The sequence below is a fragment of the Pocillopora verrucosa genome, chromosome 2 (genome assembly GCF_036669915.1).
Source record: "Pocillopora verrucosa isolate sample1 chromosome 2, ASM3666991v2, whole genome shotgun sequence".
In the NCBI taxonomy this organism is placed as follows: domain Eukaryota; kingdom Metazoa; phylum Cnidaria; class Anthozoa; order Scleractinia; family Pocilloporidae; genus Pocillopora; species Pocillopora verrucosa.
This window is the reverse complement of record NC_089313.1, coordinates 14,539,585-14,566,634: the sequence shown is the minus strand read 5'-3', so window position 1 is coordinate 14,566,634 and position 27,050 is coordinate 14,539,585. Positions and strand designations below refer to the sequence as shown.

The following is a 27,050-nucleotide window of genomic DNA, read 5'->3' as shown; positions in this document are numbered from 1 at the left end:
ATAAGCGTCTGCTGTCTTCCATATTCACACACACAAATGGGAGAAGTGGTTAAATCTATTTTTCAGTAAATTTATTAATTGTTCGTCTCAAAATATGACCTAAGAAATACTGATATTTCAATTCAATGTTATTCAGGTGAGATCCTTAATCTACAGGTAACTTAACATGTAATAAAATTATCACTTTGTTGCATTGTTGACATGAAGTGGTGTATGCTATTAAAAAATAATTAAAGCTCGAACCATAACATAAACAATCCAGGGAAGTAAACTTTTCTTAGAATGAGCTTTCTAATTCACTTCTTGATTTGTAATCTTTAAGCGTGTTTTTTTTTTTTTTAATAAATTGCAATTTTACCGTGTTTTACATCCCTTGTGCATAATCTTTGAAATATTACTTACTCAAGAGTGCATTCCCCTATTGTTATTGTTTCTTCCCACATTAACTATTAACAACAAAAATAGTTAATCATTAGTAGCACTAAAATTTAACCCAATTAATACCCTCAAATATAATACTAAGTCCATTTACCACATAGTCGGTCTTTCATCAAGGGATCCAGATACCTTTACCTCTGTTAAAATTTCTACTTTTGCTGATTTCTTGTTATCAGCAGAATTTTGTTCTCTCTCATTTTACTTCACAACTCTTTAAACCCTGGAGCATTGCAATGTATGTCACAGTGGAGAGAAGTGGGTGACTGGGTAAAAAAATTACCAGCAAGGTTGGTGAGATCTCAGTAAAAAATATCAAGTCCCCAAAATCTGGACTAGCCCACCCTCTAGTTTGAAAGATAGAAAGAGAGAGAATAACATATTGTGAACTGAAAGTTTAGACAAAAGAGAGTAGCACAGGAGAAATATAATAACAGTATTGTTTGGCACTTATATAGTTACTCATAGAAAACCTTTTCTGAATCCAGCATTTCCTTCCAGGTTTTTTTTTTCATTGGACAATGTGCACATGGTATTTCCATGGAATTAAGAGTGGCTAATCTAGGTCTGTACTTTAACTCTTTAACTACCTAGATCTGATCATTAATTCTCCCCTCTAGCTGCTACACATTTCAATGTAAATTTGTTACATGAATTTGGTGTTGGATGAGGATGAGGATGACGATAGTCCATTTTTTGGTTGCCAAGCCTTTGAACAAGAGTGAGGTTAAGGTTGACCTTGTTATGATAAAAACCTTGCTGCTTTTCAAATGCAAATTTCTTTGTTATCATGCTAACTAGATACTGGTCTCTATCACAACAAGATCACCTTCAGCCTCACTCCAAATCAAAGGCTTGGCAACTAACTACACAACTGTAAATTGGCCTATTTTAACCTGATAAGTTTGAGCATTCTCACTACCTGTTTGCTGTATTATGTAGGGATATTGTAAGGAGAAGTTATATGTCAATCATGTCATAGAGTTAAGGACTCTCAAAGCCAGAGTCAGCCACTGTAATATTTCCAGATGGACTGCTTGATGGACTACGTGCATTATGAAATTTCTTTATCAGTTCCATGTTGAACAAAGAATAATTTTCCTCCTGTGCACTGTTACTTTCCCTCCTTCTTGCCCTGGATAGCTGATAGGGAGAATCATCTGAGGAACTGCCAGAGGAAAAGAACATTGAGATAAGTTAAGTTTTCATGAAATACATAATATGATGGCCATCTTCTGGGACTTAATACTTACAAGAAAAATGGTGTTGTCTTGCCTTAGGACATGAATTTAACTTAGAGCAAATATGTAAACCCAAATAATTATTATTTGACTTATTTGACTTTTCTTGGGCATAATAATTATACCACGGTTACTTAGAATACATCATGTTAACTCTGTATTACAAAAAGAGAAAAAAGTCAGAATGTGAAGATGGGTAATAAAAAGTAAAAAAAATTATTCTGATCTAGGTCAAAGAGGAAAGAATAGAGACAATGAAATTGTCAGTTCTTGTTCCAGTGGTGAAATATCTGCAGTTTTGTTGACAGTTCTTGCCCAACCTACCTTCTTGTAGCTTTTAAGCTATCTCTGGCAGCTGCAATATCCTTCTGCTCTATCACTGAAGTTTTCATTGACTGTATGCTTGCATTGTTACTGTAGAAATAAATTGAAAGGTAAACTGCAAGTAATGACTGAAGGTAGCCAACAAATTCAGGTTAATAACTTCCCAGTATGAAATCATCAAGGGTAATTAAAAAGGAACTGACATGAGAACAGTCAAGTTCATTCAGTTTTATGAGTAATATATAGCCACCTAAGACTTAACTAAGCTGAGAATTTACCCCAGACACACCCATAACAAGTCTCTTCTCAAGGAACAATTAACATCTTTCAAAGAGAAACTAAAAAATTAAATTTTAAAACAGCAAGAACACAAAAAGTTCATGAAACTGCCAACGCAAACAGCTTCAATCTTCCTCAAATTTTGTGCAAATATGCAGTTTGTTATCATTTTCAAAGATGGTTTATGTTTCTTTAATTCCCTCAATTGGATTGGAATTTGGTGGGGGCTGCATTTATGCATGCAGCTAAAAGAAAAAAACCGACCATCTTTCTTATTTTATTTATAAAACATGATGCAATCTACATTACTGATCCTAGCTGTATATAGAACACATGTCATATTCACTTTGTAATGGGTATTGCTCACCATAGATTCTCTAAGGCTCCATGGTAGAGCATCGAAACACAGAATCCAAAAGGCCTGAGGTTCCATTCCTCACAGGGACTCAGAATTTTTTTTCTTTTTCCCACGCTCGTGACAAGATGAAAAAAATCTTTCTCTATTTCTTTACCTAACTTAACACTCACTATCTCTCTAATTCTATTTATGTTAAAAGTGTAAATCATAATCCCTAAATCTGTCAAGATTTGATCAATGGGATACTTATCTTGAATTACTAAATCTAAAATTATTTTAAATTAGCACACTGAGTGATGATAACTCCTAGGTAGCCTAGTTAAAACCTAAACTTGATTTACTGGTATACCTCCCAAATGTAAGATAAATCTCATGTTCATAATATTGGACCCACTAGTTATTTGTAGACTTTTAACTGCTTATAAATTCCCTTACCTATGCAAATAATATGATATACAGTGTTGCATTAAAAAAAAAACACTGAGTTTATTCATAAATGAAAAAATAAGCTTTATGAAGTGGAGTGCATATAGTGCACAAGGGCATAGCCAGGGGAGAAGTCCTGGGGTACCTGTGACCCTTTCCCCACTTTGTAAGCCTTTTTTTATGCAAAAAATCCTCAATATTCAAGTGGTGAAAACTGGCAAATACCCTCTGTTTGACACAGTGACCCTCCTTTGAAAATTATGGTTATGCTTACTGATGCAGGTTTCAGTCAAAGTGCACATACTTGACATTATTTTCTTTCAATTCTGATGATGCAGGCTTGGTCTGCTCAGAGGCTTTGTCCCGCAGTTTTCTCCTTGGTGAGACATTCCTTATTGCCTGCAACAGTCTTCTTTCATGACTAAAAGTTCCCGAAGGTGTTTCAGGGAAATCTGATTGTTTTACCCTGTGGAGAGATTATCATGTGAAAAAGAAATTTATAAACTTGAGTCTGGTATTAAGCTCACCATTCTACTTTATTATTTTCTTTGATCTTCATTTTACTCATTGTATTGATAAATATCATATCCTTTACCCATTATAAGAAGACTGTTATATTTAACTTGAAATTCTTTGTCCTTTGCACTGTCACTGTAACTCTCTTCACAAAAACTAAGTCAAATTTATTTATTAATTATGGAAGTGACTAATGTGTAAATCCTCCTTGCATTGTCAACATTGTGCAATTCTGTAAACAGATGTGGAAAATGGGTAAACTTAGCGATAAAAAGGTGATATCTTGATGCAAATTCAAATTCTCCAGGCAAATTTTCAAAAAAAAATTAAGCTGGTAGAAAGGAGATGTTCTGATCAGATTTAATTACTTATTAAATTACCTGACAGGAATGTTTAGAGTCACTGGAGAAATCAACTCTTGTGAAGTTGTAGACTAAAATAAAAATACACAAATTATTCAGTTTTTTGTCTCACTGGTTGTAAAAAAATAAGAAGAGAACCCAGAGTTCATCCCCTTAAAAAAATACAATAAATATAATCTGACAATCTGAGTTTGTAAATGGAAGACCTGGAAAGTCACAGAACTCTACAAATAACAATATCAGTTTCAAGGCATGGGAAGTCATGGAAACTTATGATGCACCAACAAATATATATATATATTTATTACATGACTGCTTCCACAGTTATTTTGGGAACAACACTTTGACTGTAGGTCATGGAAAACATCATGAACATCCAGGTTTTGTGTTTTATGGTTTTGAAAGAGCATAAGAGTTAGAAGATTCTTTGTTATATCTTTCATTACTGAGAAAAGCAAAATGTAAAATACTTTTTGCCTTACCATGTTAATGATAGGGGGAGGTGGTGGTGGTGGAGGGGGTGGAGGGGGTGGAGGTGCACTCGGTGCTGGTCTTCTTGGGGTGCTTGAGGCTATAGGATCTTTGAGTTTTCTTTTTTCTGCCAGCCTTCTAGAGAACCTGACACCTGTTTTCTTGCCATCTTAACAAAGGGTAAAGAAATTTTTTCTCATGATTTACATGTAAATAGAGAGAACCATGGCTAAGAGAATCGTGCAGGAAACTGTACATGAAATTGTAAAATTGATGAATCAATAAATTAATGATTCGTTATTCAAATAACTATACTGGATCCTATATTTTTATCATCACATGACTTGGTAATAAGTCATAGCTAAATATTGTAGCACCATCGTCATTGTTATTATCATCATATTTACTGTATCTACTTAGCTTTTACTTCTACAAACAAACGATCATCATACAATTATTCAAAAATTAATTCAAATATTCATTCATTTAACCAGTCATTTAATCAAAGACCCTTTACTTACTATACACGTAAAGTAAATAAAATTAGATCAATTAATGAACCCTTTGGTTTTCATAGTGACGCTTTTGATGCCATAAAATTTAATACTTATTGACTTTCATGAGCAATGATTGACGAACCTTGAGCATAGTCATAAGCGGAAGCCATTTCATGCTTTAAATTTTCGAGGTCTTCCTGACACTGTTCAGGGGGAAAGTATTTCTCCAAGTAACCATCTTGCAGTTTGTTCATCACCTTTACTTTCATGAACTGCAGCAACTTTAGATTGTCAGCTTTCTTTCGTCGCACGATCTTATAATATTCGTCCGGGTTTGAATCAAGATGATTCATCAATTCTTGCAGTGCAGCCCGCGTAGTTTTTGCTGAGTGCTGATCATATTCTTCAAGTGGAATTTTTTGGCAAAATACTACTGGTAAAGGAGATGGCTGATCGAATTCCTCAAGAATCTCGGCCATTGGAATAAAAAGAACAATTTGTAAAATACCAACGAATTTTACGATCCGCGTGTTTTGATTTCGAATAATTGCGCTCCTAACCTCGCTTCCATGCAAGTCTAACACGCAATGTTGTCTCGGTACGAACCAATCAAAACTCAGATATTTATGTTCAGACGGTACTATATGTATGCGGAAAACTTCAGAACGTATCCTTGTTCTTGTATGAGAAATAAGATATATCACCGTCTGGGAAGAGAATTCTAAGATGGCGAACGCGTCACGTCGAGAAGAACTGCAATTTAAGGTATCCATTTTAAATCGTCTTTTAAATGCTTTACAAAAGTGTGGTGGGAATTAATCGTGAATCATATGGGTTTGTTCTTTCTGACAGTTTTTCTCGCGATGAGTGGCGCTCATACATATTTATTAGCTAGAAGAATAGTTTCTATGCCCGCGCTAGCGGGGGTTTTCACGTTCAGAAAGAGAACTAAGGAATAAAATTTGAGGCTTTGAGATTAAAGAGTGACTGGACGTTACCTAATCAATACAGTAACCAGCGCGTCTGGTAAGTTGAAGTTCAAGAATTTTAAAGAGCAAGGAAAAATTCCTTGGGCGGACACCAAATTTGTTTAGCTTGCTGTTCTGTGGTGGTGCAATAACCATGCTCTTCAAGTTATCCATGTATCAAACTGTTACTATACACTCAAATGACCGCTTCTTTAGAACGAGAAATTTCAGGGAATTAAATTTTAAGTGTCTGCAATGTAAAAAAAATTACTTGATAACCTTTTTGTAGTAAACTGTTCCATCATTCAAGGGAATTGGGTTATGTTAGATATCTTGCACAGTCATGTAATTTTCCACCCTTAAGTAGATACACTCATAGTACAGGGAGGTGAGAGGAATAACTCTGGAATATTAGGGGTCATGAAGTAGGGTTTTTAATAGTAGAGGGAACAGAGGTTTCTTATTCTTTTAGATTCATTCTTAGAAATAAACTGCAAAAATCAGTTAGATGATTGAGTTTTCATTGAGGAAAAAAGCTTATTTAAATAAGTACTACTTTCTATCTCCACACGTGCAGACTGTGGATGAAACACAACCCTTCAGAATTAAAATTCTTTTAATTGCAACTTTTGATGGGTAATGAATATTTTATTAATTTCATTATTTAGTGAGATATCTTTTTTTTGCTGATATGTTAAAATTTGTCATTACAGACCACACCATTAGAAGATGACTACACTGTTGACTGGAGCAAGAGGCTTGGTTCAGGAATCAGTGGGCCAGTTAGGTGCGTGTTGAGTAAAATATTTAAGAATAATAAAAAACGAGCAAAGATGATATTTTACCAGTCAAAAGGTCCAATCAAGTAAAATTTGGTGGCAGTAGCACTTGGGAAGTACAGTTGAACCTGTATTTATCAGCACTGTATTAAATGGTGACCCTGTATAACTTGGTGGGTGTTCAAAGTCTTGAAATTTTTACCCCCATATGACAGTTATTTCACCTCTTTTAAGAGTTTATCTCCATTAAGCAGTCATGGTCATTCTTTACTGAGTCCCAAAGGCCTGTTTGTATCATCCTCTACCTGTGTTGAAGAGTCTCTTAACACAGGACCACTCAAATAAAACAAAGTATAATCTTACATGTAAAATTTCATCCATATTTTCCTTTCAAAATCAATGTTGGTAGTATTTTCAACTGAAGAAATGTAAAATGGTTTCCATGCGTACATCAGGCTATGTAAACATGGAAACCAATTTACATTTCTTTTATAACATAACTAATGAAAGAGGAACGAAAACCGTGTTTACATACGCTCATGTAAAATGGTTTTATGGCCAATCAGAGCACGTGTACTATTTGAATTATTTTATAAAATATATTATACATTAATGGTCAATTATAGCACAGAATGATGTTTTTTTTTATCATATTCTTTGTAATACCTCTTGTCTGTGGAACTTATATTAAGCACTCAACCTATATTAAGCAATCACTATGTCATTCCTTGTGGGTGACGGCTGTAGTTGTATCACTACACACCTTGTAAGAGATGCCTTTAATTTTGAGACTACACCCCCAGTAATTGGTCAGGTTTCCCTGAGAGGAGCCCTTCTATACTCTTGGGTGAAGAGAGGCACTATGAAATTAGGTGTTTGTCAAAATATGTTTAACACAGAGACCAAACAGGGCCTTGAACATGGATATTTAGATCAATGGATAAGTCTAGCATGATGAACATTAGGTAGCCACTTGTGCTGTAAGACAACAAATGAGGCACTTGAATTTACTTGGGAGTTCTATTTATGATTGGTACTCTTTGTAGTTGTATTTAACCCTTTAACTCCTAGATCAAATTTGTAGTTCTCCTTACTGTCAACTATACAATTCTTATACTGTTATTTCAGAGAATTTAGTATTGAATCAACTAATTATCCCCAAATTGATATTTTTCTTTATTCTCATCACTTATTTGGTTGATATTGTATTGATATTGTAAGGAGAAATTCTGTCTTGGTCACTCATGGGAGTTAAAGAGTTAAACCAGCCCCTTATTCTGTTTGAATTTATCTTCATTTGTGGCCAGATTAGAATTCTGGTTTGCATTTTAAATGAAGACGGTTATTTGTTACAGTTCCTCTTTCTACAGTGAAATAAGACCATGTTAGATTTAATAAGATAGTAAATTAAGATACACTATTATTTTTATTCCTCCAGGTTGTGCACACATAACAAAACTGGAAAACGATTTGCCTTAAAATGCCTCATGGATTCTAAAAAAGCTAGAACAGAGGTAGTTTCCATTTTGTCTTTATGCAGGTCAAGCATTCAATACTGGTTTATAAAAATTGATAAATGATTGCTCTGTTAGGCTAGGGAATGGGTGAACATGCTGCAGGGTTAATGAATGGTAAAGTTTTCAGTTTATCTCTATCAAACTGTAGAAGAATGGTGCAAGCACAAGCGGAATACTTAATCATTTACTGACTGCATGGAAACGGTGATTAGGAGAAATAAGCTATTCAAGACCCTGCCAATCACCTTTAACCCTTTAATTCCCAAGATCTCATTAGTAATTCTCCTTACTGTCTGCCAAATGATTCTTGTTATGTTAGTTTGGAGAATTTGGTATAGGATCAATTAATAATCCCATAATTGATATTTTTCTTTATTCTTATCACTTGTCTATATGATATTATATAGATGAAGTAAGGAGAAATTCTGTCTTGGTTACTCATGGGAGTTAAAGGGGTTAAAATGTATTGTTATCTTTCTTTAGGCCAAGGTGCACTACTTGTGCAGTGGTCATCCTCATGTTGTATCGGTAATAGATGTCTATGCTGTCAGCTTTAAATTTCCAGGAGAAATGAGACCTGTGTAAGTATGCAAGATTGGTGATAATTTGTAATTTGAATTCCTGTGTTATAGTTCTGTGGTGTAGCATCAAGAGTAATGATTGGATGGTCTTGATTGCATATAAATTTTCTTTTTGGTAGTAATATGCTATTGTCAATGAGTCAAAGAGCATCATCAGAAACTTACCATCTTTATTTAGGTGTAAATCCTGGTGGTGTGTAGGATGTCTGTCACTTAAATCTTGTTCAGTGGCCCAGTGTTCATAAGTCTGAATTCGCTTTGCTTTAATGGTTGTTTTTATAGTTCTGCATGATTGTATAATTGTAACTAGCAGCACATGTTATCTTCTGTTTGACCTATGCCATGTTAAAGCCTTAGATTTGACACCTCTCAATATAAAATCAAAAGAAACTGTGTATGCTCATCATGTGTCATTAAATGAAACACACCGTGTTTTGGAAGGAACAAGATATTTATTTCCAGTGTGCTCTTCACTGACTAAGATAAGATCCTTTCCTCAGTTTTGTAATACATATTGATACTGCTTGAGGATCAGAGAGAACAAAATTAAAGTCTTTGTTCTGTTTTTCTATTTAAGTTCACTCTGTTTATTTTAGTCCTAGGATTTTGATGGTTATGGAGTTGATGGAGGGAGGTGAACTGTTTGAGCTTGTTAGAACAAAAAGACGTTTCACTGAAAATGAGGCTGTTAATTTTACCAAACAGGTAAAGTTAACTCAATTTCAGCTACTTCTAAAGAGGTGGAACTCCTGATCATGTGTTCATGTTACCGAGTTTATATCTTACATTTTCTGTAGTCTTGTAATTTTGAAAAGATGTGAAGTCAAAGGTGAACCAAACATATTTTGTATTGTTATGATAAAAATTATGAAAGGGCAAGTATAAAGTTGAGTGTTGCCTATTGAGGATATGTATGATTGTTTTTACTTTTGTTTAGATTGCATTAGCAGTTTACCACTGTCATTCATTTAATGTAGCACATAGAGATCTAAAACCAGAGAACTTGCTTCTTCTGGACAAGACTGAGGTAATGCTGTTGTGAGTTTACCCAACAATTTACTTTTAAAAAAGTTGGTCTGAGAACTCTAATCCTTAGAAAATTACTGATATTGGTCTAAGGTAGTAATCATTTAGCAACACATGATTTTATTTAACCCTTTAAACCCCAAGAGTGACCAGCATCTAATTTCTCCTTAAAGTAATACTGCTGAATCATTCAATAAGATCATGAGAATATAGGAAATGATTGCTACCTGATCTGATTGCTACCTGATAGCTCTGATTGTTAAACCAATTCTCCTTGTCAGTACTGAAGAAAATGTATGGAGAAGAGTCTGGAGAATATGGATACTGATGTTAGGGTGTAAAGGGTTTAAGAGAGTGTTTGTTTGTGATAACTTTTGAGCAAAAGTATTCCTACATCCTGAAAAATAAATCTAAATTGGGAAGATGTTCTACAGCTTGAGGCTCAGTACCAAGGGTACTGTAGTGATGAAATCAATAGCTGAAAGCTGTGAAAAGGAAGGACTCTCTAAGAAACTTTTTTGCCTGAAGAACAATATGTTTTTGCTCAAAGTAGCCACTTAACAAGTGTACATTTCTATCTATGCCTTTTTCATGTGTGAGGTGGTAAATGAGATATTACTCAAAGTTTATAGTTGTGTTTTCTGTTGTTCTTTACCCAGAAAGTAGTCATCAAGCTTGCTGATTTTGGTTTTGCTAAGATTGATCGTGGAGATCTTGTTACACCACAGTTTACACCCTATTATGTGTCTCCTCAGGTATTGCACTTATGCTAAGTTTTAATATTTTTTAATACAATTATACAAAAATAGTTGAATGTAGAATGTTATTAAGCAATAAGAAGGCTTCTTATCATTTATTTTCTTTTAATATCAATTGAGTGTGTCTTTCAAAACTATAACCTTTTCAGGTTGTCTTTGGTAACACTTTTCAAAAAATCTTGAACCTTTAAAGAGATGCTAGCAGGAATTGCTATTAGTTTGTAAATAGTTTGTTTCACTTTAATTGATTACGAACAAAATCCTTTGGAGTGGTTGTGATTTTTACTTTCTGTAAAATGTGGGTTTTGTGTAAAATGATTGTTTTTTAGGTTCTGGAAGCACAAAGAATTCACCGTGCTCAGAAGTCAGGGAGATTTCCATTTTTATCGAAACCTTACACATATGACAAGGTAATGTATGCTGTTTCCGGACTGGAAATCATCCTCAACAGACACGTGAATGAACTGCAAAAACAGATTATACTATTACTATCATGGATATATTCTGTTTGTTATGCTCTGCAAATACTTATAGTCACTGTTGTGGAAATCGTGCTATGCGTTATTTTGTTTTAGTTGAAAGCTGAAATATAGCTAGTAAAAAAGAAAATAGCCAATTGAAATGTTAGGTATTTTTCAATATCTATATCACTCATCAGCGTAATTCTTAAAACACTGTTATTCTGACAGCTTCTGCAAGCCTCCCCCTCCTCCACCCACTGCCCCTATATTTCCTCGACTAACTCAGTTTCTTGCCGTTTTGTGTCTGTAGAGCTGTGACATGTGGTCATTAGGCGTTGTTATCTACATCATGTTGTGTGGATATCCACCCTTTTATTCCGAGGTACCTCGTAAGCAATTGTCGCAGGGAATGAGGCGTAGGATTATGGCTGGGGAGTATGACTACCCCGACAAGGAGTGGTCAAAGATTTCATCAGATGCAAAGGATGTCATTGCCAGGTAAATACTAGGAATTCCGTGCTTTTAGATTGAATTGTTCTATTTGAGTTACTTTGAGATCCAGACAAAAAAATATTGGCTCGAGGCCATGACGAGGCCATGACGAGGCCATGACTAGCCGAGCGCAGCAAGGACCGTGCGTCATGAACGAGAGCCAAATATTTTCCTTTCCGGCCCAACCAAACTCAGTCAATAAGTATTTACCCTACGGTTACTAAATCTTTAAAAACTTTGACATTATGCTTCACCCTAACTAGGATTCAATTACATACGCAAGAAAGGCGCGCGTTGGAGAACTGCAGAAAATTTCAATTTTTCTTTTTTTTTTCGATTAGTTTGAACAAGAAACCCATAATTCATCGACACAACTCGTTTTCTCAACAGTTAGCATTCACGTTCTCATCGAGAAAAGCAAAGCTGTGTGGGCGGGGCCGGAGGACTTTTTCTTAACCGGCCTAATCTAACCCGTCCGGCCCTACACACGACACCTTTCGTTATGGTTTTCATTATAGAGTACGTGAGCGGGCCTGTATGGGTTAAGTACGTTAGCGGGCCTGTACGGGTTATATGAAATTAATGACCGCTTCCTATTCCAGTCAGTCTTATTTCTATTTTGTTTTCTACAGCCTATTGCGAGTTGAACCTGCTCAGAGACTGACAGTCACAGACCTGCTTGAGCACCAGTGGCTTAATGAAGGAACTGTTTCGGATGTTCCACTTGATTCACCTTCAATTATCGTTGCAGATGAGGTTTGTCGCCTTTACAGAGTTTGAAACTGCAATTAGTCACCCATCGTGGTCTACCAGATGCACGAAATCTGGTTGGTTCCTTCACGTTAGCTAATTAACTATATCACGTGCTTGAATTTCTATCACGCGATTGTTGGAGAGGGTCTGGTGAAGCCAAATCTACCCAGGAGAATAAAAGGGTGCCTATGAATTGTCAGAGCTACCTGACGAAATGACGACGGTGGGGGAGAGGAAGTTACCTACGATAGACTATTGTACCATCCAGGGAGGTGAAGCAATAATTTTACTCGCTTCATGTACCGTCAACCGGACCAAGGTCTGGCTGTGTGTGTCTCTGGGTCTTTTGGTTATCCTTGGCTGTTGTGATTTTTCAGGAAGCATTTCGGGAGGCCATGAATGCGCATTCGGCTCAGCTTACGAAGATGAGGTTACCGGACCGCACAGTGGTACTGAAGGCTGTGACGAAGGCCAAGAACCCAATATTGATGAAGAGAAAGAACATGTTTAATCTCGGGTGAGAATGATCCGTCGCCCACTGATACTCGTGAACGTTGTGTCTCACGCCTTCCAAGCATTTGCTAATAATTTAGACAGTTGAAGCGGAATATAATGAGAAGAACGTTTATGTTTATAAGTGTTCCTAGTACTGTTTTGCTCCACTGCATTGTGTCTTTAGTATAGAAAAGCCGCGCCACCCTCTCAGCCAATCAGATGCAAACTTAAAACCAACCGCGACTTGTTTATTCCCGTTTCCCGTTTTCCCGTTTTCTCATTGGCTCCTTGCGGTGCTAACCTTCGTTCTGGTTTGATGTGGTGATAACCTTTGTCCCGACTTGCAATAATAGTTAGTTTGGTTGCAATTTTACAACACTCGTCGAAAGGCCCTCCATCACTAATAACTGAATAATCTTTTGTTTTTTTCTCGTTTTTTCAGTTCGCTCTTCACCAGAAACAACGGGGCATCCGCATCGTCCACAGATGTCGATCGAACAAAACACGATGCTTCTATCAAGTCCCTGAGAGACATCATAGCATTCTGTATGCTTCCTCCTCAGCCACCTGATGGCGTTACAGGTTGGTAGAGGAAATCTCATTTGAAGTGAACAAATGGCTTCTTCCCCCATGGGGGAGAGGGTGGAGATTTGTGTCGCCGCCCGCAGCAAAAAAATTGAGATGTTTCATCTTAAAGTGTATCTAGACACCACAAAATTTTTACCACCGATTTCTTTTGGCTCTCGCGACGGACTTTGCGTTGAAAGAAGGAATGCTCAGTGTTTAGGTCACAACTTTTACCCTTGTAATATAATATATATAATACATATTACCATTTGTAATTCACCACAAGTTCTGAAAGATCAAGGTCATTTGGCAGCTAAAACATAAACGTCAATCGAACCTGTAAGTCTTGCAGGCTTTTTCCCGTGATGCAGAGCCTGTCAAACAAAGATCTACCTCGCGACAGCAACTATACGCAAACGCGGATCTAGCTAAGTAGCCCTTTTTTCAACCGCTATGAGTTCTACCGACACACCGAACTACCGACACACCGAACTTTCAGAACTTGTGGTGAATTACAAATGGTAATATGTGTATTTTTTGTGCGTGTGTGTTCACTGCAAAGTCTGCACATGCGTCATATCTTAGAGCTTTCCTCTAACTTTTAGTTTTATTGGTACACAGAAACTTCCGAAGGTCCATGTCCTGAAGAAGAACTGCAAAGACTGGTTTCTCTTGCTTTAGAACAGAACCCAAAATCCCAGCGACTCAAAGAAGCTCTCGTCAAGCAGTCTTGGGATGGTACTGTTACTTCTGTTTATTTGCAGACTGTTAATGGCGATTTCAGTTGTGAATATTGTTTTCTTTGTTTTATTGCTTTTCGCAGGAGAGAAGTTCGCTGGATCAGTGGACAGGCGCATGCTAGCCAAAGACATTAGTGAAATCGTAAAGAAAATGTGACGTGTTGGAGGAACTGCTCTCAGAGTATATATAACCTCACGTATTCAGGTACTAATGAAGTCTTTGTGAAGGCGTTGAAGGATTTTCCGTTTTGGACCGTTGCCGAGAGCGAATTCGACTCTCTACACACAAAGCGGCAAAGTGAGATGATCCAATCAGAACCAGCAGAAGAGCGTAGAATGCTTTTGGCATGAGTGGGTGGATATATACACGGCCTTCGAATGGGCGCGAAAATTCGCGCGCAAAATCAAGATCCGTGTCGTTTTTGCCAGTGCGCATGATTGGTTGAGCCTTTTCTGGTCGAACCAGTGGCTCAAATACATCACCACATAAATTTATAGCTTTGAAAATTTACGAACAATTTAAAGAATTTTGCCTTATTACGTTATGTTTTACATGGAAATTCTCCTTTAATTCAGTCTAGTAGTTGGTTAGGGATCGATCAGGTAACAGATTCTCCTTACAATTTAAGGTTACTTTCTTCACATAACACAATATTCTTAGAACCAGCCAGATGAGAGAAGTGCGGTCATCAGTTGAGGGTGAAATTATTAATTTTTGGATTAGCGTCTTCAATTAATTTCCATGTGATTCTTTGTGATCACTTAGATGGTTTGGTCTGAAGAAATGAATTCCCACGCTTTGATTTGCACTGCACTTGAGGGATCGGATGTTAGCTCTTCAGAATTAGAAAGGTAGGCAGACGTGTTGATAGCTAGATTCCAGCTGTAACGAGGTGTGTATTAAGCTAGAGAGGGAAAGCAAGGGAGAACATGTCGCACGCATCGCTCTTGCGATGGGAAAGGTCACTCATCACAGTTTTATTCTTGGAACTCTAGAAAAGCCAAACTTTTACCGGCCCTTCGTGATATTTTTCAGACAGTGGCATCGTTTTTATAGCATCAATGCCGGCTTCTTCCGGGTGATTCCTATCATATCTTCTTTAAATGATAATGAGTATATTTATCAGACAATGAATTTCTGTATACGTTATATATATGTATACTAAAATTATTTTTATCTTCCGAGAAAATTGGAATAGGAAATACCAAAATAAAGCGCTAATATATTTTGATGAGGTTGAAGTTTAAGACAAGCTCTCCCGTAGTTCTAGAAGTCACGGTTCTTTAACCCTCTTGAGAGTGGCTGGCTTCAAAGCCAATTTCTCCTGACAGTTTCACCCTTGAATCAAATATAAAATTCATGAGAAGAAAGGATATGATCAGCGAGATTGCTCCAGATTGTGAAAAAAAATTCTCTTTTTCACCATCTTAGGAAATGTATATAGATAACAGTAAAGAGGAAATGTATACTAATTTCAGGGTGTAAGGGGGTAAATTTCTAAAGAAACTGTGGTGCTGCGTTGGTGAGAGAGTATAGCAGGTAATTTGGTGTTAACAACTGAGTTGAAAACGTAAATTAGCCACCGTAAAGGGTAAAAAAGCTGGCGTTTCGAGCGTTAGCCCTTCGTCAGAGCGATTGGATCAGGGTGTAGAGGGTTGAGAACACTTTCGATTCTTTCGTCCCTTTCAGACAATTTTCCCTTCATGGCAACTCCATTGCGTCACTTCCTTTCCTATGACTGAAACTTGATTTATCAGTAAGAATTGACTTTTAGAACCAAAACGCTTTTCTGTAATCTTACTCGGGCAGAGGTACTCTAATTATTTCTTGGTTAGAAACTCGTCTTATTTGTACAAAACAAAGCAAGGAGAAGGCACATGCTTTGACATAACCGCATTCATTGCTCGGGAAGGCAGCGAAGTTCCTTTCCTTGTGTACCTTATTAGAGAGACATTCTTCCAGTAATCGCTTCCAAGTGTGTCTGAATGCATGGAGAACAATTGTGTCTCTAATATCCTTGAGTCTATCATAGTACCTTTATACCTGAGATTGGTATAAAATATGCACGATTATTGCTTTTTTTTTTCTATTTTATCACATCGATGACATTGCTCTCACGGGATAAAATTTTCGTGACATGATGAAAAGCTCTTTTAAGCTTCCTTTGTACCGTTTCGGGATGTAATCCAAGTATTCGTAAAACCGATAGATTTACGCGATCATAACATTACAGGATTTTCCGAAACTCCCTGAAGATCGACGAAAGAGAGGAGACAGAAAAACAACGGCGGTCATACCGCACAGTCATTTATTTAATTGATGGTCAATGACCAAGCCGTCTGATAATGTAAAATTTATTTTGACAGTTCCCCCTCCCAATAGTATTAGCCCTTTAACCCCTAAGAGTGACTAGCTTCTAATTTCTCCGTACAATATCACCCTTGAATCAAACATTAAGGCCACGAGAATAAAGGAAATGACCACCAACTAAGGAAGCTCTTGATTGTAAAACAAATTCTCCTTATCAATACCATAGGAAATGTACAGATAAAAGTAGGGAGAATATCCCTACTGATGTTCATTTCATTTTATTTTTATTTAACCACGGTCAATTCATCAGCCTAAAAAATACATATCACAAATGCTAGAATATTTAAAACTCAAACTATAACACTAAAAGCTGTTTTCCGTGAGTGCCGTGCGTTAGACTTAAGGAATGTCATTGATCTTACGTTTAAATACCCCCAGAGACTCTGTGTTCCTTACATCGCATGGTAGACTGTTCCATAATGTGGCGCCATTGTAGCTAAAGCTTTTTCGGTATTAATTAGTGCGCGGTAATGGAACATTGAGCTTATTTTCAGAGTCCCTGAGGTCATAAGCAGAGTCACGCCACGTAAACTTTGAACACGATACTCTGGAGCTAGCCCGTGCAGACATCTAAACATCATGGTGGCTTTGTGAGGGTGTAAAGGGTTAAGAATCCAGAGTTTGTTATCAGTTTATTTTATCGATTGCCGTAGTGTGGACACACTCCCTTGTGTAATATTGAACTCCAACGTCATTTTCACCTCTCCTGTCAAATGCATGCAGCCTTCAAAATAGTATACAATACATCTCGATTCATTCATTGAATCATTGGATAATGCAATTCAAGAGTTTCCATTGGCTTAGAAGTCATGGGTTATGAGCCATTATACCATGCGCACGCATGAAGACAAGTTTACCCGAAGATATCCGAGGAGTTTTACTGTAGCTGGCATCATCTATTCAAATACGTAAAAATTATTCCACTCGCGTTTGTTGGATATGAGATGATTATGGTGAACTCGGCCCTACGGGCCTCGTTGGCTATCTATCATCTCAGATCCGACGCGCGCTTGTGAAATAATTGTTAAATATTTGCAAAGACAGTGCTAGCTACAGTTTTCAGGGCGCGCCTTTGCGGACGGTGTAGTTGATATGAGCATTCGAGTTCATTTGACAATTTTGCGGAATCTATCGAGTGCCTATCGTATTTCGAGTCGCATAGCGTTGAATTTGATCCGAAACTGATAGATATGGTGACTCTTAAAGAAAAGAAACAGCTTAAAATCACATGCAGTTCATAGATCTATTAATCCAGACCACACAGGACGTACCTCTATACCTCGTGTAGATACTGGGCATCATTAGCTAATCGTTAAATTATAACCAAGATAGCTTGACCACCACCCATCTATAAGTGAACCAGTGATGGTGATCTGAAACATTTGTAGGAAGAATTCTCAATCTTCTGGGTGGCTCCCTCATTGCATGGTGCTCGTTTGGGCTCTAAAGATTGTTCTCTGACAGAAGGCATCGTGAAGCTAACGGTCAAACCATCTTTAATTAGCTTAAGTGTAACACCATACGTTTTCAAATTTAGAATATTAACGTGGTAATTGTGGTTTTCTATCAGTCGCCTTTCGTTTGAGGGAGTTAGTTACTTCTAAACGCTCCGTTATCTTTGAATTTAAGCAGGGAGATACTGGAATAAGGTCCAGAGCGACATCGAGCTACACGTCATTACCCTGTGAATCGTGCTGAATTCCACCAACTCCCGGAATCACAGAAAACTACTCGATCGATTTTCAAAAGACGTACCGTCTCATCGTTTCAGACCTTGCGGTCTACGATTCCTTTCGAAGGTTTTTGTGGTTAAGCATATTTTGTTAACAACGGAAGCCAAACATTACTTTTTTCCGCAATTTACGCATTCTCACATAATAAAAAGGGTTTAGTGGTTGGACATATTTTGTTTGAGAAAGGAAGCGAAACAGTACTTATTCCCCAATTTAAGAATTGATGCGGTAAAGAGTTTCAATGATCAGGCATAATTTGTTTAACAACGGAAGCCACAACGCGCTTATTCTGCAATTTGCCCATTCATTGATGATTAAGAAATAATTTAAAAAAACCACAACTTATACAATTGATTACTCACAAACCCGCGTACAAATTTTCCCCTTCTTCTTATCACACACTTAATATCCTTTATTTCTGGCGACCAAAACTGTTTCCCATCGTATTGTTCGCCGGTTGAAATCAATTTGTGCAAATTTAAGTTTTTTCAAAAGATTTATGAACCCCCCCTGACTCTAAGGGCAATTATTTCTGTTAGATCATTCGCGCATTCAGCGGATTCCTCTGTCAAAAAGCATGCTTGTTCTGTAAACAACCCTCCTTAGTTAAAACAATTCATCGGCTTCCGCGCGGGTTTTATTGAAAATAAGCAAGTTCGTTTTTATTTGCGTAAGCTTTCATGATAATTGCATTCAGGGGCAGTTGTTTGCTGTTAAACTGAGATGTTTTCTAGCGTGTTTGCATGTTTTTGTTCTGACTACTCGAATTAACACCCTGTGGCTAGCACGCCACTTCTCTCATTAATATTTCAAGGGTTTTACCAAACATCACCGACTCCCACGGCTTAATATGTTTGTGAAATATTTAATTAATTGGTTGCATGAGACTTATCACGCTTTTTATTTCACATTAGTCCGATGTAAAGCTTTTTTACTTCAGGCTTACTACTAATTCAGTGAAGCATGAAGCAAAGTGATCGCATGATCACTAGATTATTTTTCCCCGTTTTAAAAGTAGATTTTCGGTGAACTGAGCTCTAGCTTCACTTACTTCTCGTCTGGTGCGTGCGTGAATCAGTCTTCAGAAGTCAATATTTTCCTTTTTCGATCAATCAGAGAATATTGGAATGAAACTATTAATTTGGAGTGCATGATTGATCTTTTGCGCGGTGAGCTAGCATGCGTGACCTCTCTATGACCTGAAACGATTATGCCATCAACAATAAGCATTTGATGTTTATTTAGCGCTAAGCTTCGGTATGTGTACCGTCTACAGCGTCGTAATTCAACTAAAGCTGTGTTGATCCGAGAATCTATCGATGGAACTTTTTTAGATTATCACTACAATCGTCACATACGTAAAACTAAGGCATCAATGAAACAAATTTCATTTAATTCTCAAGATCATTGTTTATGTTATACGTTGAAGAACAAGTGAGAGTGATACCTTCGCTATTATCTTAGCGTCTCAACATTCATTTTGTTTCAAAAGATACCCGAAAGAATAGAAGTGTTAAGCATACAAAAATATCGCAGCAAGCGCATTTTCAATGTTGACACTTGTTGTGTTAATTGCTTCTTTGCCCTTCTTAGTCTTTGACGTTCAAGTCTTAAAATATGGCAAATATCACACATGTTCCTCTAAGGGTGTAGTTGGCAACGACACAAAAAGATCAGTCTGATACGTATTGTTTTAATTGCTGACGACCTCCATGTCCTCTTCGTCGACTGTATCAGAATTTGAACTTCCAACGGAGTTCGGTACACGTTTACGAATCCTCCCATTTATTGTTTCGCTACCTAAGTCCTTAGCCTTGTGACTACTCTTGTGGCGTCCTCGATGCTGCTTGTGCTGTACTAGAGACTCCAACTGATCTGTTAAAACCGCTAACTTGTTGAAGGTAGCATGGTCGTGCTCCAGCGAAAGCATTTCTCGCTCGAGATGTAAGCTTTCGCGCAGCATCGCTGCTTCTTCTTTTAACGCGTCAATTTCGCGTTGAGACTCGCGCTCGCGCCTCTGAAAGAGCGTTTCCAGAGTGATCTTATCCGCCAGTAGTTTGTCGTATCTGTATGCCCATTCTTTAGCACCGTTGGTCTCACTGAGTGACTCGTCTTCTTGGTTGGAAGGCCTTCGTAATTGAAGTTTCCTCTCCAGCTTCGCCACTTGGTCCATCAGTGCTGTAATCTGCTCCTTGTAAAATGTTTCCTTGTTGTTGAACATCTCATCCCGACGTGATCTTTCTAACAACAACTCTTTGATTTCGGTGGACATTTGAGCGATTTTACAATCTTGCAATGCAAGCTGCTCTCTGTAAGTATTTTCCATCACGCCTGTTTCTTTCGCTTTCTCCTCTTTATCGCAAAGCTTCTTCTCCGCACTCTCAAGCTTTTGCCTCAAATCTCTCATGCAATCGTGTGTCGGGATATCATTTAGATCCAGATCTGTACCACATCCCCCCGGACACAGTAGTGTTTTCTTTTCGTATCGCCTTATATCTTTCAAAGACAGTTTTCTACCGCATTGCTCCACATTGGCATCTGTGGATTGCGGAGGGCTAATACCTGTTAGCTCTTCTGATCCATCCATGTCCGCGTTTGCTTCTATTTTAGTACAGGCCGTGTTTTTTCGGCTGACTACGAGTTGTGGAACCGCTTTCCGTACCAAATCCGCTTTTCGAAAGAATCACGAATGTTTTTAAATATACCAAAACCGTTAGGTTACGAACCGTCCAGAATATTTGGTCACGACTAGTTGACCTCGAACAAGGAGATCTAAATTAATGTTAAGTCGTTCATAGTATCTGTTTAACCGAGTGTAGCTATATCCTTCTAATGAGGGTAATAATTCCGATTCTATTCCTTTGTGCAGACCAAATTCCAACCTTGCTGCTCCTCAAAATGGCTCCAGCCGCCTGCTTTTCATTAAACTGAACAACACGTTTACTGTAATCGATTATTTTCGCTTTCTCTTTCGAGAGCCCGCTTTTGTGTCGTCTACCACCAATTGATATAGTGCCTCGATCGTTCCCGCCCTCGCACTTCAAGCTGTCTCGTCTTCGAGTTGATGACGAATTTTTAGAAGGGTCTTTGTTCTCGTAGCCTAGTAAAACGGCTTTGCCATGGAGACAGCTTTTCTTGGGACGTGAATCAAGATGCGTTGCTTTAAACGACCAAAACGACGTTCTGTCCAACCGCGCAAACAAAGAGCGGTCTCGATTGGAAATTTAAGACGAAGTGTTGTTCTCTATGACCATAAGGGAATGATAATTTTATATGTCTTGCTGTTGTTTTGACGGAATTGATTGAAGGTCAACGGGTGAAAACTCACGTAATGCAAAGGAATGTTAACACATTGTGTTAGGTAGCCAAAATATGCCATTTACTCGCTGTCATTTTTGCGCAAGATAGAGTTTCATAGAAGGTCCTTGAAACAAAAGCAATCGCTCCGAAATAAAAATAAATCTGTTAGGCGTGTCAATTTTGTTTACTGTAAAGGGAAAAACCGCGTGTCTTGCTGAAGAAATCACATGGGCCAATAATAAGTAGAAATATTTGTACTAATCTGGCCTTTTTGGTTGTGTGCAATTTTCACAGTCTTTGTGTTTCTATTCGCCGGAGATTGTTGATTATCGGAGATGTCCGGAGGTTCTCGCTGTGCTTGCATAATGCCTACAAAAGCGGATCTGGAGAATGTCCACCGCCATTTGCTCTAATTACTAGTTATGAAATAGGAAGAGAAAGAAAGAAAGAAAAAAAAAAGGTATCAAATTTCGACAACAAAATATGATTGAGGATTAAACAAATAACTGATGTAGTGGATGCCCTTCCTGTCCCCTTGATAGAGAGATATGGCCGTACTTTGCAATTGGAAAATTATTTTAACACTCAACAACAGGGATTGCTCGAGTGGTATTTAGTTGATAATATTTGATTATATTTATCTTTTGTCAGATCTTCATAAGAATGGAACTTCAAAAGTTACCCCGATGAATGATCTCCAATAATTTTTTAGGAGTGCTGCGTAGGCTCGATCCTTTGTTACTTGCGAAGCGATGTCATCGTTGAGCACCAGTTTTTTTTCTTTTTTTGTTTAATAACGTAAGTTCAGACGGAATTCATTCCTTAAAGTTAACCAGATATAACATTGATATAAACTTATTTACGCAACATAAGTCGAATAAAAGTATGTAGATCCTCTCAATTTTATGGCTGGGAGCAAGTGAAGGCGTAAAGTGATTTAACTTAAATGAGAACGTGAGCGTGAGGGGTGAGCATGATGGCAGATAGCCAGATAGAAAAAGTTCATGAGCTGAGCTCACGTTTTCTTTCTCCTCGCGCCGCAAGCAAATACAACTACTTGCTCGCGAAACCAAGTTAAGGAGTATTTTCGGTAGTGAAAGGATTGCGACTATATAACATTGTGCTGCTTCAGATTAAACAAAGAGAACGCGAGGAACAGGTCACGCAAATAATTAAGGCCGGATGGCAGTAGGCGAGAATGAAACATATATCCTCCAATATGACTCTTGCTGCGTTGCACAACTCACCCCAACCCTCTCTCCACCCTCTCTCCATCTCTCTCCAGTAGTTGGAACTCGCGCAAAACTTGAGCTGGTCCAATTTTACCAGTAGATATATCCCATAGTACTACCATTGAGTCAAGACTCGATGCGTGGTTTTACCACGAATAGGCATCTTCTAAGACTATACTTGCAAGCAAAACAGTGCAGTTTATTATCTCCTTGACATTTCCTCCACAAATACACGTGTGTTTTCCTCCATTGGCGTCCACACGTCGTCTCCTCGATTGAACGGCGGTTTTTGGTGCATCCAGACACGGTACCATTCCACAGGATCCACACGCGCCGCTAATGGATCTCGTGCCAAACGATGATAGTTGCGCTCATAATTGCGAAGCGTGCCTTGCACAAAAACCTTTTGTGCCACCATGTCCACAGCGTCTGAGAAAAATCTGATGGAGCAAGGAAACACCATTTAGTATAAGTAAACGATATTAGTTAACTGGAACCTCTACTAGTCTGCAGTGAGAGAAACTTTTTCTTTCTCCAGCCCAAAGTACCTGAACGTTGTCTTATTAACTCATTTGAAACCCGTGCATTTTGTAAAGTTGTAAGGCCTGAGAACACGAGATATTCTAGCCTTTTTTTTTAGGAATAAAAACTTTGATTCATTCGTGAAACTCTGCGAAGCAGGATTATTCTGAAAGACTATCAAACCAGAACGGATTGTTTACCTGTTCAGATTAACACATTCCTGGCATGACGGACCATAAAGGGCAGCGTACTTCATGAATATAGTGTCGACACGCGCCACTAGATCATTATTGTACGTGCTGAAGTACTCAAGCATGTGCCTTCGCTCCTTCAATTTCTTTTTCCTCTCGGCCTCCTCAGCTGTGCCAAACACAGATGGCATGTTGCTGCAACCCCAACTAGAAATGCGGTTCTGAAGGGAACTAGTCCACTGTCCCAAGTGGCTAAATGCGTTGGAGATCATGACAAGCGGACTGTTACTTGAGTAGTCAAATGGAGCACTGCGCCACGAAGGAATCAGATTCTGGTCCCAGCTAACGAAGAATTCATCGCCATCAAGATCACCTCCCGCAGATTCGTCGGCGTGTGGTCGCCTTCCCTTCGTCGGAAACACGATGCAATCGCTGAGATATGCGTACTCTGGTTGGTTCTTGATAAGCTTTAGAACACGGATGTCACCCGGATGATAGCATGGATTTCGCACGACTATTACTTCTTCAGCCCTTTGAAAACCTTCCATCTGCTCCTCATCAAAGAGAGTGGGTTGAAAAACGCACTGGCCATATTCGAGGGATTGGAAGGGGTCACACACACCGAACACTACCCTCGATTTTGGAACTAAAACCCGCAGTTTACATCTTGAAGTCTGTGTCACAATGGATTCATCTTCATCGGCATTTTCTTTCTGCATCTTGCGAACCTCCTTTGCACGAAAAGCTTTAAGCTGTCTTTGAAGGCGAGGATTCTCCAGTCCAAAGTCATGCAGCAAACCGAGTAATTTTTGCTCTCCTTTGATACATAGATATGACTCGGCAGATTGTCTGGCGCTACAGAGTTCTCGAAGCATGATATGGAAATTATTCTGAAGCTGTCGCAGGTAGCTATGTTTGACTCCACTGTCGGCCAACAACATCGTAATCTGCTTATTTAGGTAGCCCATGGTGTATGGCCGGGAACACTTTACAACACCAAACGTGGTGCAACTCAGGCGCACTCGCTCATCTGGAATGCTAAATTTCTTCATGGACTTGCGGAATTGAACCTGAACACCATCGTTTAACCGAGGATTAAGGACGAGGACGCCTTTAAAACCCTGGTACCTGACTTGTACCACACAAGGTTTGCTTTCAAGGTGACGGTGTACATCTTGAATTTCTTGCGCAAATGAATCTGACATAAAACCGCATCCGTCGGTGAAGATGTATTTTCCGCCCTCAATGTCATCGATGACATCGTATTGGGTTTCTTGCAGAATAATGCTTTGGTCGAACGACGAGAACAAAAGCCCAATTCTCTTGGCGCGCTTAGCGGTTGTCTTGATTTGGGAAAACTCGCCAAACTGCGCAAGCAGCTCGTAAATGCCTTCATCCGAGTCATTCAATAGAAAACAAGTTCTCTCCTTAAGTTGAGAGTTGGAGTGGCCCAGGAAGCGGTAGATCTCGCCACTAAAAAGAATATTTCTTTTTAAGATGCTTTCCGAGAAGTCTTCGTCTCTGCCTCTTTCAGGACGAAAACCCACTGTCATTAGTCTGTCGACTCCTTGCGGACCTTGCACAGACATCAGGTATTCTAGGAAAAGGTTACCTCCTCCCACTTTGTTGTACCTCATTGGCGGTCGCACCCGACCGCCGTGTATGTTAAAGTGTTTCACGTATATGGCCTTTTTTAAGTGGTCTTCGGGAGGAGTTGTTATCATCTCGGGTGGTATACAGTAGGGCTCCATCCTGATTGTTTTCTGAAAAGAATTACGGAAAAATTATGTTTAATAGCTACATAGCCTTGTCACTTAAATAAAAAAATAAGTAATATTCCCTGCACTGTTTGGGTTTTGGCGAAATACTGGTCGCGTAATGGTTCATGCACGACTAGAGCTATTTTTATTCTCAACTTTTGAATGAACTCACTAAGAAGCTCTCAAGAATGAAAAAAAATTATATATATATATATATATCGTCACAAAATGTTGAAGATCTTGTCGCGCGAAAGTCACTGTGAAATAAGGACCATCATTACTGCCTATTATTATCAATATACGCGGCCAAATAGAAAAATCGGCCTCTTCAAAACACACGCTCAGCGGGCCGCAAAAGACTGACAGCGGGCTGCTAATGCATTATCAGCCCTACAGCTGATTGGTTCTTGCTTCATCATCCGATGGATCATTTTAAGGTTAACTTTGTGATATGCCTATTATTTATAGACGATTTTAAGCATTTTTCCGGTAATTTTCAATAAGTTCACTGGACTGAGTTGATTCTTTAATAGCTTGTTCAATCAACACTTACATGATGATTTGAAGTGACTTTGAATTCGTCATTCACTTAGCTTGTATTATTAAAACTCGCATTCTTGATATCATTTGGCCTTGTTTATTGATAATAATGATATGACTTTTTTCGGGAATATTGTTTATTCGCGCCCTTGTAGTGTCATTTGCGACACTACAAGGGCGCAAATAAACAATATTCCCGAAAAAAGTCATGTTATTCCCTTATTTATGATAAACACAGATTTCAGCGCAATATGAAAACGCGGTTTTGATCGTCGCGCTATTATTATCGAACAAGCGTTTGCGAAAGGGAAAACACATGTTACTCTTGAATATCCCCGAATCGTGTCAAACGGGATGTACCCGTGATGCTTCCATGATAATTTCACGACTTTGTCCGTGAGGCCATAATCCGTAAGTAAAGACAGGTCTTATTTATTTGCAGAAACAGCGATATAAATTAGTCCACCACTACAATTTTGCTTGAATAGCGTGGTTACCACTGAATCATGTGACGATTAATATTTTTTGTAAAACTCGATCAGAGTCGGGGATAATCTTTAACCCCTCACTACTGCTATCGGTTCGGTTGTCAACTCCACTTTAGCAATTGGTCGATTGAAAAAAAGTATTTTGTAATATTTTTTTCTTGTGAAACGTCAGACCGATATGATCTTAACAGTCCGATCGTCAAGCACAGTATTCTCTGACTTGAAATTCAATTCGATTGCTAAATACAGACCTCTTCAAATTTAAAATGGCTACGTTTCAGAAACCAAAATATTTTCATTCAGTTTGTGAAGACTCACAATGGTCTTCATTCGAGTTTACACCGGAGTCAATGGTTTTAGAAATTCGCAATTTTTGGCCAACACAGTTTTATTTGGCCGGTTATTGACTTCAATTTAAATACGTAAACAAAACGGCTTTTCTTTGTCTGTAGAATGACATCATGTGCCTTCTCGTGTAAAATTGTTTACGCTGAAGGTAAATGTGTAGCTTGTCCTGCTTCATCGACAGAGTAATTTCAAAACTGTGCTGCCTTCGCCTTTTTGAACAATTCGTGTCAGGCGAGGCAGACAAAAACAATCACATATGTACGTTTAATTTTCGACATCCCACTAATTCATTTGTATTTATAAAGTATATCCGTTATTGGTTGAATTCATTTGACTCACCTCTGTAATATTTCTTTGAAGAAAAGTTCCTCATAAGCTTTAAGAAATATTTCCGAAAAAAGCTCAGGCGATGTTCGTCAAAACTATCAGATGATCGTTGAGATCATTCACTGATTTGTTCTGAAGCCCCGCGAGTCAACTTCCGGCCATTTTCTAAGAAATCTGTTTCGGTCCCAGTTC

The 27,050-nt window shown here is 38.2% G+C and overlaps 4 protein-coding genes across 6 annotated transcripts; 1 reads left to right on the top strand and 3 right to left on the bottom strand.

Annotated features, from left to right (window-relative positions):
* Positions 1–86: 86 nt before the first annotated feature.
* Positions 87–5,445, bottom strand: LOC131791117 (shootin-1-like). The gene is made up of 6 exons (XM_059108434.2): positions 5,052–5,445; positions 4,424–4,581; positions 3,960–4,012; positions 3,368–3,529; positions 2,001–2,090; positions 87–1,603 (listed from the first exon to the last, which is right to left on the bottom strand). Exons 1-6 carry the CDS (start codon positions 5,386–5,388, stop codon positions 1,420–1,422), a joined length of 984 nt encoding a protein of 327 aa, XP_058964417.1. The 5' UTR covers positions 5,389–5,445; the 3' UTR covers positions 87–1,419.
* Positions 5,446–5,603: 158 nt separating this feature from the next.
* Positions 5,604–16,044, top strand: LOC131789831 (MAP kinase-activated protein kinase 5). Of its 3 annotated transcripts, XM_059107012.2 has the most exons (15): positions 5,604–5,674; positions 6,591–6,664; positions 8,095–8,170; positions 8,657–8,754; positions 9,351–9,459; positions 9,692–9,781; positions 10,440–10,535; positions 10,868–10,948; positions 11,310–11,497; positions 12,124–12,247; positions 12,622–12,761; positions 13,182–13,321; positions 13,928–14,044; positions 14,130–14,251; positions 14,813–16,044. In XM_059107012.2, exons 1-14 carry the CDS (start codon positions 5,636–5,638, stop codon positions 14,201–14,203), a joined length of 1,446 nt encoding a protein of 481 aa, XP_058962995.1. In that variant the 5' UTR covers positions 5,604–5,635; the 3' UTR covers positions 14,204–14,251; positions 14,813–16,044. The 3 variants fall into 3 exon arrangements, with proteins under 3 accessions (XP_058962995.1, XP_058962989.1, XP_066018593.1); XM_059107006.2 differs by having other exon boundaries at positions 14,130–16,042; XM_066162496.1 differs by lacking the exon at positions 5,604–5,674 and adding an exon at positions 5,855–5,935 and having other exon boundaries at positions 14,130–16,042.
* Positions 16,045–19,522: 3,478 nt separating this feature from the next.
* Positions 19,523–21,456, bottom strand: LOC131789820 (testis-specific gene 10 protein). Its single transcript, XM_059106995.2, has one exon. It carries the CDS (start codon positions 20,735–20,737, stop codon positions 19,844–19,846), a length of 894 nt encoding a protein of 297 aa, XP_058962978.1. The 5' UTR covers positions 20,738–21,456; the 3' UTR covers positions 19,523–19,843.
* Positions 21,457–22,116: 660 nt separating this feature from the next.
* Positions 22,117–27,009, bottom strand: LOC131789809 (uncharacterized). Its single transcript, XM_059106985.2, has 3 exons — positions 26,871–27,009; positions 23,405–25,158; positions 22,117–23,122 (listed from the first exon to the last, which is right to left on the bottom strand). The coding sequence occupies exons 2-3, from the start codon at positions 25,144–25,146 to the stop codon at positions 22,885–22,887; spliced, it is 1,980 nt and encodes a 659-aa protein (XP_058962968.2). The 5' UTR covers positions 25,147–25,158; positions 26,871–27,009; the 3' UTR covers positions 22,117–22,884.
* Positions 27,010–27,050: the final 41 nt, after the last annotated feature.